General features: G+C 43.5%; 1 protein-coding gene across 4 annotated transcripts in view; it reads left to right on the forward strand.

The window, feature by feature from the left end:
* The window catches only part of CTPS2 (CTP synthase 2), a 100,793-nt gene that overhangs the window by 22,998 nt on the left and 65,136 nt on the right, over positions 1-12,659 (forward strand). For all 4 annotated transcript variants that reach the window (XM_025857682.2, XM_025857686.2, XM_025857683.2 and 1 more), the window contains exons 5-10: positions 1,274-1,390; positions 1,633-1,716; positions 2,554-2,634; positions 5,306-5,457; positions 9,898-10,030; positions 11,837-11,925. In XM_025857682.2, coding sequence (XP_025713467.1) covers positions 1,274-1,390; positions 1,633-1,716; positions 2,554-2,634; positions 5,306-5,457; positions 9,898-10,030; positions 11,837-11,925 — 656 coding nt within the window. The remainder of the gene's footprint in view (positions 1-1,273; positions 1,391-1,632; positions 1,717-2,553; positions 2,635-5,305; positions 5,458-9,897; positions 10,031-11,836; positions 11,926-12,659) is intronic.

Here is a 12,659-nt window from a genome sequence, read left to right on the forward strand (position 1 = left end):
TAATTTTAAAATCCATGTGATAGCCTTTTAAGTATTTAGATATAGTGAGGATGAGTAGGTTAAGGCTAATTTTATCCTAAAGTAAATGCTTACTTTAAAATGCCTTACTTGTTGGAAGCACACTGTAAATTAACATTTATCAAAGGATTACGCTGTCAGGAATATTATAGGGGCTTTCGGTAGGACTCGTTTCAGAAAGCCAGCATGTTTTAATAGTAGTTAATTCTAGTAATACCACCATTGCAAAGAGACTGTTGAGAAGAATGCAGGAGTGTGTGTGTGTGTGTGTGTCTGTGTGTGTCTGTGTGTGTCTGTGTGTGTCTGTGTGTGTACATGGAGATGGGGAGAAAGAGAGAAAGAAGAGAGAGTGAGAGAGCACTATTGCTCACCAGGCAGAGCCAGGTGGCTCCCACCTTTCTCATATAGTCACTGGATTTGTGTTCTACCTTCCAAGTGGACCACTGGTGGAAACTACTTGATCTCACCCCTCAGTGGCCTATACTCCGGATCTTTTTGTCTGCTTATGAATTCCCTTCTATTAAAGCCTTCCTTTTGGGGCGCCTGGGTGGCTCAGTCAGTTGAGCGTCTGCCTTCGGCTCAGGTCATGATCCGGGGTCTTGGGATGGAGCCCCGCATCAGGCTCCCTGCTCAGCGGGGAGCCTGCTTCTCCCTCTCCCACTCCCCCTGCTTGTGCTCTCTCACTCTCTGTCAAATAAATAAAATCTTAAAAAAAATAAAGATTGATTTATTTTGGGGGGCAGTGGCAGAGGGAGAGGGAGAGAGAATCTCAAGCAGACTCCCCACTGAGCATGGAGACTGATGTGGGGCTCGATCCCACGACCCTGAGATCATGACTTGAGATAAAACCAGGAGTCGGACGCTTAACGGACTGAGCCACCCAGGCGCCCCTAGGCACCCCTTAAAGCCCTCCTTGACCTCTGTTTCTTTTCCCTTCTTGATGTTCCGCTTATTCCCTTACCTGCTTACCTGGCTACGTTATCCTGCATCCTTTCTTCTTAGTTTCCTTTCTAGCCTCCCATCTCTCTTTCCTTTGCTTCCTGCCATTCTTAAATGTACAGTGCTTTTCTGTTTCATGTCGAACAGCTTAGGAGGTTTAATGTATCTATCCTAAATTTCACCTGCTTTAAGTATACAATTCCATGATTTTTAGTATATTTATAAACTTCTGTTCTTGTGCTCTGTTTCTTAATAATGTTTCTATTAGTCTGTATACTGTGGAAGGTCACTTGTGTCTTTTTTTTTCCATTCCCAGTTGGGTGGTACCATTGGAGACATCGAAGGGATGCCGTTTGTGGAAGCATTCAGACAATTCCAGTTTAAAGCAAAAAAAGAGAATTTCTGTAATATCCATGTTAGCCTTGTGCCACAGGTGAGCTTTCCAGATAAGTATGTAGACAGCAACTTCTATAAATCTTCCTGTGATATTCTGTTTATTCCACATTTTTTAAAAAGGAGATAGAAGTTTATTGAATACACTGCAAGGGCGCAGCAGACAGGACAGCAGAGGAGAGACTGTCTGCCTGTTTTTTTCCACATTTTAAACTAGGGAGCCCTTCATTATCCGGAAGAGCTAAATATCCAATATACTGACAGTGACCCATTTCTTTTCAGCCCAGTGCTACCGGAGAACAAAAAACCAAGCCCACACAGAACAGTGTCCGTGCGCTGAGGGGGTTAGGCCTGTCTCCTGATCTGGTGAGTTACGGAGAATGGGTAAATTTCTTGGAATAGGACCTCCATTTCTTGATCTATAACATCATCTAAGTCTTTTCTATCTCTCAAGTGGTTCCTATGACATTGAGCTCTTTGTATCCAGGGGCCAGGGAAGGCTTATTCCCATATCCTCAAGGGCAACTTCATACATTTCTAAACTGACCATCTGTTCTCCTCCAGGTCCTCATGTGATTGGCCACATTGACAGCTAGGCAAGTGCAATGTCCTATCATTTTTTTGGTCCCTGGGTCTTTTAGTGTGAGGTGGGACCTTGGGGATTTTCCTGATACCCACTAGGGTGGGCTGTCACTGCTCTTATTTATAACAGGTAATCCAGTTATCACTAACAGTCTAGATCAGAGGTTGGCAGATAAGGGCCTGCAGGCCTGCTGCCTATAAATAAAGTTTTATTAGAACATGGTACCGTCTATTGCTTACATTTGTCCACAGTTGCCTTTGTACTGCAGTGATACAATTGAGTAATTGAGCTTCCTGACTTGCAAAACCTACAATGTTTACTGTTTGGCCCTTTAGAGAAAAAGTGTGCCAAGCCATTTGTGAGCCTTCACTCTTGTTTATTTGAGATGCCTTGACATTTTGAGCTCTGACTGGTAGATTTGTGTTGAGTTTGATTATACTTGCTTATATTAGCACTCAGGTGTTTCTAATAGTCCAGTGGCATGCCCAGAATGAACAGGTACCTACTTGGTCAAGTCTCTGGTTGTAAGAAGAAATTAATATAGCCTCCTCCTGAAAACGAATGGCGGTATGAATAGCCGGATTCCTGCTTGCTGACCTGTGCACACCTGACTTTGACAGATTGTCTGCCGAAGTTCAACGCCCATCGAAATGGCTGTGAAGGAAAAGATTTCTATGTTTTGTCACGTGAAACCCGAACAGGTGAGTGCTGCTCTTTAGCTTTTAGTGCTTTGCGGGCAGGCACTTCTACGGATGCTGATGTTTGGCCTCTCTTAAATTACTGTATCACTTTTCATGGCATTTATGAAAGCTTTGGGAGATTCATATCCAGCCAGCCACGGCTTCCTTGCCTTGACGTGAACAATCTGAGACTCCTGATTCCTTAGGTAGATCACATATTTCTTTGCATCATCATTCCTTAAGTCACAGGGACAAAACTTAACAGTCGAACCTGCAGGGACAAACCTGTTTGTCTTGTCTTTCCAGGACACTGACTGCTTTCACTGCGATTTCTCCTTTGTACACGTTACAGCGTAACTTTGCCCAGACCCCATTCACACCATTGCTGCTGAGTGTATCAGTGGCCTCAGTTCAGTTCCTTGCTAAAGAAACTACCGTGATTTGGGCTCAAGTCCTCTGTACTGCAGGACTTTCCACCTGGGTATCTGAGAGCTTTTTCCTTTTTCTTTCATTCTGTTATCTGTCTCTTGTTTGCCCTAAGGCTTAGGTGTAAGGGATTGGAGTTGGCTGGAGTTGAAGAGGTGATATGAATGGTGCTCAGGAAAAGGGTGAAGTTTAGCAGAAACCCTTTGTTTTCTTCAGATTAGCCCTGGGTTCTTTGAAGCCTAAAAACCATCTCCTCGGATTTCTGTATCTCAGGAGGCAGCCTAGCACACAGCCTCCCACCTGATAGGTTTTTCAGAGTTGGGTTACTGAGGGCTCTGAGAAGGGAAGAGTGCACATTTCCGACCATACAGAGCCTGTTTTCAATAGAACTATAGATTCTGAAGGATGTTCTATCCCAGCAGTCCACAGGCTAGCTTATTAGCTATTTTTCAGCATATCGTTTTTTCTGATGTGAGTTAACGCTCCTGTTTCTTGGTTCCTGGTGAACTGGCATTTAAAGATCCTCTCCTCTCATTTCCTGAGGAAGGGATGGAGGGTCAGAGGCATCTCTATGGATGTGGTCATTACCATGACACTTGAAAAAAATCTCTCTCTGGCCTGGAGGATAAATGAGTAAATAGTTCCACATTCCACATCTTCCACTGTGGGAGTTTGGGCTGCCCAGAGATTTAGTTTTAATTAGTAGTTGGGCTGGAGCTCATATAGGTGACATCTTGGCACTTTGAATTGCTTTGGTGAACGAACAAGTGAGGCATAATAGTCATAGGTGTCAAGTTGGTGATGTCCAAACAGCTTAAGAACCTTTGAGTGGATTTGGCTACAGATTTGGGAAGACTGAACGCATAGAGTTAGCAGAACATTTCTTGGCATTGATTTAGAATGTGGCAGATCCTTAAATGCCTGCCGGTAGTCCCTTGGATGTACTTGACAGGGTGGTGAAAGCTCGTTAGGGTAAGTGTGAAAAACAACCATACCACCTGGCATTTAAAGGAGCCGTTCTCCTCTAACAGGTGTAATAATTAATTTGACTGGGTTCAGTGTGTGCTTGAAATTTTTCCACAAGAAGGGAGGAGACGAAAACACTCCAGCAGCAGCAACAGCAACAAATGAATACACACACACACACACACACACACACACACACACGAACCACACACCCACATTTAGAAGACACAGTGTACATATTCAATGTTACTGCTTTAGCCTGGACTTAGGTGATGCCTTGGGCCATGTGTCTTGGATATGGACACATAGACCATCCATGTTTCAACACCAATTCTCTGACACCAGCTGGGGTCTTGTAATTCAACTCTGACACTAACTACCTGGAATGAGCGTCAGATCCTGCAAATTTGAGGGCTGAGTTCTTTATAAGACTGCCCCCCACTTCAGTCACCAGCCACAAGTTTCCAGTGTCCCTGAGCCACTTATACTTCTGGCTGGCTGACTACAAATTTGGGGCTTCCCATAACCCCTTCAGGTTTGATAATTCTCTAGAATGACTCATGGAACTCAGGAAAATGTTATACTTACTATCACCATTTTATCATAAAGAGTGCAAATGAACAGCCAGATAAAGAGATACATAGGGCAAGGCCTGGGAGGATCCCAAGCTCAGGAGCTTTTGTCCCCATGGAGTCAGGTGTTGCCACCCTCCTAGTACATTTGTAGATTTACCAACCAGAATACTCCCCTGAGTCTTGGTGGCTAGAGATTTTTTTTAATGGGAGTTTCATTATATAGGCATGATTGAGTCAACCATTGGTCACTTAATTGAACTCATTCTCCAGCCCCCTTATTATCCTTGGAGGTCAGGTGGCTGAAAGTTCCAGTATAACTTCGTGGGTTTTCTAGTGACCAACTCCCGTCCTGAGGCCATCTAGGGGCCACCGTAAGTCACCTCATAAGCATAATAAAGATACTCCTGTCACTCAGGAATTTCCAAAGGTTTTTGAAGCTTTGTACCAGGAATTGAGAACAAAGACCAGATATATATATATCAAATTATTCTACCATGGTATCCATGTTTCCAGAATTGGAATAATGAGTTCAAAGAGTTTTATAATTAGATCAAAGTAAGCTTGTGTTAATTCTGCCTCTTGTTTGGGTCACCGGACTCTTGCTTTTCTTCAATCAGTGTAAATGAACTGCCATATCTCTCGAATTTTGGCTCATTCTTGAGCTCATTCTTGTGACATATTTGTGGTGTTCCATTTAAATATGGTGTTTTATCATCATTAATCAGGTCATATGTATCCATGATGTTTCATCCACATACCGAGTGCCTGTGCTTCTGGAGGAACAAGGCATTGTTAAATATTTTAAAGAGAGGTTGGATCTGCCCATTGGTGATTCTGCAAGTAATTTGCTTTTCAAGTGGAGAAATATGGCTGACAGGTACGTGAAAGGAATTACTAATGTAATCTTTAATAATTCTTGGGTTTGGGGGTAGGATTGAGACATACCTTGAAGTATACCTATGTCACATTGACTTTCTGTATGTATATATTTTGGTCTGGATTTATCTGAAGCTTTAATACATTGGTCGAGTGTTTTGCTGTATTCTTTGAAGATTTCTGGAGCTTTTGATTTTGTTCTACTTAAATGAAAATGAGTTGAAGGAATTTGGATTCTGGAATGATTTTTTTTTTTTTAAATTCTGGAAGCATTTTGATTGATTGATTGATTTCTCAGTTTCCGAACATTTTAAACTTGCTTAAATGTCACAGATTTTTGCTGTTTGTTTTGCTTGGTTTTTTTTAAGCTTATTTATTTTTTAGTAGTCTCTACACCCAATGTGGGGCTCAGACTCAACGACCCTGAGATCAAGAGTCGCATGCTCTTCCAACTGAGCCAGCCAGGAGCCCCTGTTTTGCTTGTCTTTAAAGACTTGGCTAGGGGCGCCTGGGTAGCTAAGTCTTAAGCATCTGCCTTCGGCGTAAGTCATGATCCCCTGGGATCGAGCCCCGCGTCGGGCTCCCTGCTCGGCATGAAGCTTGCTTCTCCTTCTCCCACTCCCCCTGCTTGTGTTCCTTCTCTCGCTGTGTCTCTGTCAAATAAATAAATAAAATCTTTAAAAAAAAAAAAAACGACAACTAACATTTCCTAAAGAAAATCCCCTTTGAATGAGAGGTTCAGGCTCTATCATTATTGCTCCATCCTGCGGTTATTAACTGGCAGCATTGTTATTAAAACCTCAGACAGGTTCTAGCTTTAAGACCACGATATTAATTTCAGCGAGGCTTGTCTCATTTGAAGTCATATGGAAATTAAATCCCTGTCACCTATTTTCTTTTACTACATTTAGTAAAAGAAAGGCATCACTCCATAAAGTCCTGACTGCCTGGCTTTTCACGCAGCTTAGGTAAGAGGCAGTGGTTACAAATGTCGGCTCTGGTGTTGCTAAGGAGTAGATCTTATTGTGGTGATCGTTTCCTGATACATATAAACATTGAATCATTATGTTGTATCCCTGAAACTAATACAATGTTATTTGTCACTTGTATTTCAATTAAAAAAAAAAGTAAGCTCTGGTATCAGGTGCTCTGGACTGAGATCCCAGCTTCTCCTCTCACTAGCTGTGTGAGTTTGGGTGGATTACTTAACCTCTCTGGACTTGTTCTCCCATCCATATGTAACAGGGAGATACTAGTACCCACATTGTGATAATTATGAGAGAAAACACTTAAGACCTTAATCTCACATTGGGCGCTGAGTATTGGTTACTGAGCTTGGTAACAATAATTAAAATGGTTTGAAGATGACAAAATCACTGACCTTGGTAGATGATCAGTAGATTGATCACTTATAAGTCTGTCACTTAAAAATTTAAAAAGTGTCTTAGAATTTCTGGGACAAGTAAAATCAGGAACAAAGTGCAGTTTCTGAACTTAGGTACTTTCTTGCATGATGATACAGTTAAGCCCCTGCCCTCCAGAATGCTTAAGGAATCAGTCGCTTTGGGGGAACTTTCTGAGTAGCTTGGGGCTGATCCTCTTTAAACACTAGAAATTTTATTTTTTTATTTTTATTTTTTTAAAGATTTTATTTATTTATTCATGACAGACAGGGAGAGAGAGAGAGGCAGAGGCAGAGGAAGAAGCAGGCTCCCTGCTGAGCAGGGAACCCAATGCGGGACTCGATACCAGGACCCTGGGATCATGACCTGAGCCGAAGGCAGATGCTTAACATCTGAGCCACCCAGGTGCCCCTAAACACTAGAAATTTTAATATATAACTCCTTTTACTGGAAATAGCTCTAAATTATACTCTGAGCTGCTGTGCTTTTAAAAGCCAGTGTTTGTTTGTCTGTTTTTTAAGATTTTATTTATTTATTTGAGAGAGTGAGTGAGCGAGCCAGAGAGAGAGCATAGAGGTAGAGTGGGAGGGAGAAGCACACTCCCTGCTGAGCGGAGAGCCCGACGCAGGGCTTGGTCCCAGGACCCTGGGATCATGCCCCGAGCCGAAGGCAGACGCTTAACCGACTGAGCCACCCAGGCGCCCCCAGCGTTTGGTCTTCATGTTAGTTTCCTTGGCTGCTGTAACAAATGACTGCAAACTGAGTGGCAGAAAATATCAGAAATGTACTCTCTTGCAGTTGTGGAGGTCAGAAGTTCAAAATCAAGGCATCAGCAGGATTGGTTTCTTCCAGAGTCTCTGAGGGAGAGACCATTCCAGCTTCCGGGGCTGCCGGCAATCCTTGGTATCCTCAGTTTCTGCCTCTGTCATTGCATGGCCTTCTCTGTGTCTCTTCTCTTCTCTTCTTTTCTCTCTCTCTCTCTTTTTTCCTCCTCTTCTCTTTTTGTATAAGGATGCTTGTCTTTGGATTTAGGACCCATCCTAATACAGGATGATCTCATCTCGAGATCCTTAATTGTATCTGCAAAGACCCTTCTTCCGGATATGGTCACATCCACAGGTTCTGGGGGACATAGGTTTTGGGGGGCCACCATTCAGCTCACCACAGTCTTCAAGCAAAAGGGATATTGAGCATTGGTCCCTCGTGGTGATGTTGGTTTATTGGTAATGACGGTATGTACTGTCCCCTCAGTACAGCCTGTAGAGAGATGCAAGAAGGCAAGCAGAGGGAGAGAGAGAGAGAGGGAGAATCTCCAGCAGACTCCCTGCTGAGCAAGGAGCCAGACGTGGGGCTTGATCTCACAACCCTGAGATCATGACCTGAGCCGAAATCAAGAGCCTGACGCTTAACCAGGGTAGCCTTGCTCATGGAGATCCAGTGCTGTTCAGAGGCCAGGGGTCCCTGGTTGAACGGGATGACAGAGCTTGCCTGGGATCCCAGGCCAAAGTGGAGACGGCTCGCCTCCCTGGGGACCTGCGTGTGGGGTGGGCCTGCAAAGTGGCTCACAGCAGCCTCAGTGGCTGACCCCCTCAGCTGATGGCTAGGTGCAGAGCAGGTGAGAGCTCGGCTGGTCTGGACAGGGCCCCCTGAGCCTCGCCTGCAGGCCCGAGGGTGAAAAAGAGCACGAGGGGAGTGCACTCAGGATACATATCCTTCCTGGACGGCAGCCCCTTTCCCTGGGATGTGTGGCCTGTCTCCCCCGGCTGCTGAGTGACTCCTCCTCTCCCCTGGATAGATCAGACTGAGTGAGTAGGAGGAGCTGGTGGTGTTGACCCCAGTCCTTCTTCCTTCCTGGGAACAGAGTGGACATCCCTCCTTCAGTGGAGGAAGTGAGAATAGGCGGGAAGGGCTCAGCCCAGGGGGTCAGCTCAGATGTGGTTGTGATCACCAGTTCTCCAGGCCCAAACCTGACATGGGAAGCATTTCCCTCTGACGTTGTATCGGAATCTTGCCTGGATACCAACTTGCTTTGTCACCTGTGTCCTTTGTGTAGGGATGGGGTGAAGTATGAGCAGCCATGCAATCTCCTGAGCGACGTAAAATTCAGTAGCGATCGAAAGGCTTAGCAGCTTTCTCTGAGGTTCTTCAGTCACCTTCGTAGAAAGTCACCTTTCCTGTCAGTTTGAACTTCTTAGCTTCTTACGCATTTTTCGCCTCGCAGCCTGTGTGCAATCATTCTTGTCTGGCACCCTTTGCAGATGCTGGTATGAAAGAGGAGTGTTCCCACTCACGGTAACTTTTCTGTTCTAAGGTGTTTGGTGACGGGTTTGCTTTCAGGCCCTAAAACATCTTTAGCTCCAAGATGACGTTTCTACATACTTAGTACCAGACCAGACAATTCAGACAATTTTCATGTACAGGTTTCCTAACAAAGCAACAATAAACATTGTGTCTTTAGTGGTAAAATTGATTGAGCATCTTATGTAGAATGGAATTTTCTCATAAAAATGATCCAAATGGCTTGTAATATTTTCTGTAGTTCTCTTAGTGCCATTCCCTGCCTTTGTGGGCCAGCTGGGACTGTAACCATTTTTAAGGTAGACAGTTTGATTGCATTTTCTTATATAATGTCACCTTACAAAGTTAATATTGAAGTGTTTCCTGTTGACATTCAGAATGCATTTTCTTATACAGTGTCACCTTATAAATGAATTTAAAGACAGCTCATGTTTATGAGACGGGGAGACCTTTTTTATTTTTAATGCTTTTAACTGTTTCTCTGATACACTTTCCTTGGATTTATGTCTGTGCCTGCTTATGTCAGCCAACATTGGGGTTGCTTATGATTTTGCAATCTGTTGACACACAGATTTTCATTCACTGGGGGTGGAGTGGGGATTTGAGTCAAGTACATCAGGTTCGAGGCTCATCTGCCCTTAAGGTTTTAAGAAGTGCCTTGGGATAAGAACAGTGGCTCTCATTATATTTGTGATGTTATATTACATGCATATAACCCTTAAGCTTGTCTTTCATCTCAGGTATGAAAGGCTGCAGAAAACGTGCTCCATAGCCTTGGTTGGCAAATACACCAAGCTCAGGGACTGCTACGCCTCTGTGTTCAAAGCCCTGGAACATTCAGCCTTGGCCATCAACCACAAATTGAATCTGATGGTGAGCCCCTGCTGGTCTTCCGCATATTTCAGTCACTCACTGTGGTATCTCCTGTTGTGTTGAAGGGTCCCCAAGACTTCCGCCAGGATTGATGTCACCAGGAGGACTCACAGTACTCAGCATATTGCCTGCCTTGTGGCTAAGATTTAATACAGTGAGAGGATACAAAGCAAAGTCAGCAAAGGGAAAAAGTGTATGGGATGAAGTCTGGGGGACCTTATATATATATAGCTTGAGTATATTCTTTGTCTTTGTTAGATATAGAAGTAGTACATGCTCAGTGTAGGAAATTTACACAAAGCATCATGTAAAATGCAGAAAGCCAAAGATCCCTCCTCCCTGAAATCCTACTTCTCTGCTATACCTGTCGCTCCCAGTTTGATGCGTATCTTTCTAGACATACGTATATATGTTATGTTTAATGATATTCTATATAGGTATGCCATGGTTTAAGCCAGCCTTATTATCTTGATTTAAATGTTGAAGTATTTATATAATGAGCAAAAGGATACATGTATGCATCTAAGAAATTTAGTAACTTCCAACTTAGGACCTATCTGAATTTTCTTTCACCTTTTCTAGCCTCCTCCCGTCCTAATCACTTTTTTAAAAAAGATTTATTTTTGAGAGCTAGAGAGCACGAGGGAAGGGGCAGGGTGGGGGGAATCTCCAGCAGACTCCCTGCTGAGCAAGGAGCCAAATGCGGGGCTTGACTTCACAACCGTGAGATCATGACCTGAGCCAAAATCAAGAGCCTGACGCTTAACCAGCTGAGCCACCCAGGCGCCCCTGTAATCACTTTTTATTTATGCCTTTCCAAGGAACACTTCACTTCCTGCTCTTCCTGCTCCTCCAAGTCCCCCAGCCCCTTGTAGAGAAAAGAAAAGAGGAATAGAAAAATTGTTAGATTACCAATTTCATAAAGCCTTAAAAGTCTGTATGTTAAGATGTATTCAGATAATAATTTTTACAAAATAAACACTAAAATAATACAGGTCAATAGGAACTGTTATGTACATAGGAGTCGTCATATATGATTTTTCAGTTGACAGAATTTGTTGACATTTGCTTCCACGAAGTACTATTTGAATCATGGTCTCATCATATTCTTTTTAGACCACTTTGCTCCTGTGTTTACTTCGCCTGGCTTACTGCAGCAGCTTCCTGACTGGTTTGCTGTCTTCCCTCCATTTTCCACCTCATAGCACCGTGATCCTTCTAAAATCTTTCTCTGTTCTCTCTGTTCCTTAAGACCTTCCAGTGGCTTCAAGTGTAAACTTCTCCTCTCCTTTGGTGGAGTCTGCTTTGAGGGCCCCCGAGTGACCACCCCTTTGTCTCTTTCCTCTGAGGTTTCATACAAGCTGTTCCTTTGCTCCCCTCCTCCCTGTGTCTCCCACACACCTTCCCGCCAGCCTCCCAACATGCACACACAGGCTCATCCTCGAGGGCTGAGCTGCTCGGACATTACCTCCCTAGAGACCTTCCCCGATGGTGCTTCTTCCCATCTTTCCTGCCATGTCAAGGTCTAGATTAAGTGTGGCTCCTACTTATTTCCACAGCATTCTCTTTGCCCATCATAGCCACTACCGTGCTATGGTGTGTGTGCCTGTGTATTTGGTTCTGTAGTCTTCCTGGAAGATAAGAGCCCCAAGCCCGAGATTGTGCTTTTCTATCCTAAGTGACCAGTGCAGTGTTTGCAAAATGAGTAGTTATTGAATAGTTGGGTCAGAGTGTTAGATGCCTCGAGTATTTTTGAGTATCTACTTTTCTTAAATGTTCTTTTAATCTATTGGATATTTTTTTTAGTACATAGACTCCATTGATCTGGAGCAGACCACCGAAACTGAGGACCCTGTGAAATTCCATGAAGCTTGGCAGAAGCTGTGCAAAGCTGAGTGAGTGCCGAGGACTGTCCATGGCAATTAGGAGAATGCCATTGTGCTTTTCCCATAACGATTTGATTGACCCCAATTCCTAATTTTTGTGCACTTTTGAAAGGTAGTCTACTGTAGTCATGGTCATTAAGGGTGGACATGCTGCGTCCTCACCTCATTTACTTTGATACGTGCCACGTTCATGTTCATGGCATGTGCAGTGGAAATGGGTTTTATTTCAGGGGACTATGGGGATCCTGTACGGGGAGAAAGTGGGTTGATTCTGCTGAAAGATAGAGAAATAGATCTTACAGATGCACAATTAAAGTACAAGGATGCAACACTTCCTTCTTGGTTATATTTTCTTTTTTACATCATTTGAGTCTAGGTTTTATTTTATAAGTAGTCAACAGAACTTTTGGGGGCAACACCGTGTTGTGAGGGTAGAATGACCCTCCCAGTTAGTTCTTGAAGTCTTGTCTTTTTCAATGAGTGTTTGCCTAAAATGTCTCTAAAGTGTCTCCTAGCCAGGAGACTTTCATGTGCCACTATTTAATTAGCAATTGAAATCTTAGGCTGATTTTACCAGTTTACCTCTTTCTGATTATGCAAGAGATCTTAACGTTTTTCTAATAGTGCTTTTAAAAGAACCTTAACCTTTTTTTATTCAGATACTTCAGTGGCATTTGTAATCGAATTGAGTTTCTCAGTCACTATGCTCACATACCACAAAGACCTATCGGAAAATATATATA

The sequence above is a fragment of the Callorhinus ursinus genome, unplaced genomic scaffold (genome assembly GCF_003265705.2).
Source record: "Callorhinus ursinus isolate GAN/ISIS: 27379988/994484 unplaced genomic scaffold, GSC_fseal_2.0 scaffold16, whole genome shotgun sequence".
Taxonomy (NCBI): domain Eukaryota; kingdom Metazoa; phylum Chordata; class Mammalia; order Carnivora; family Otariidae; genus Callorhinus; species Callorhinus ursinus.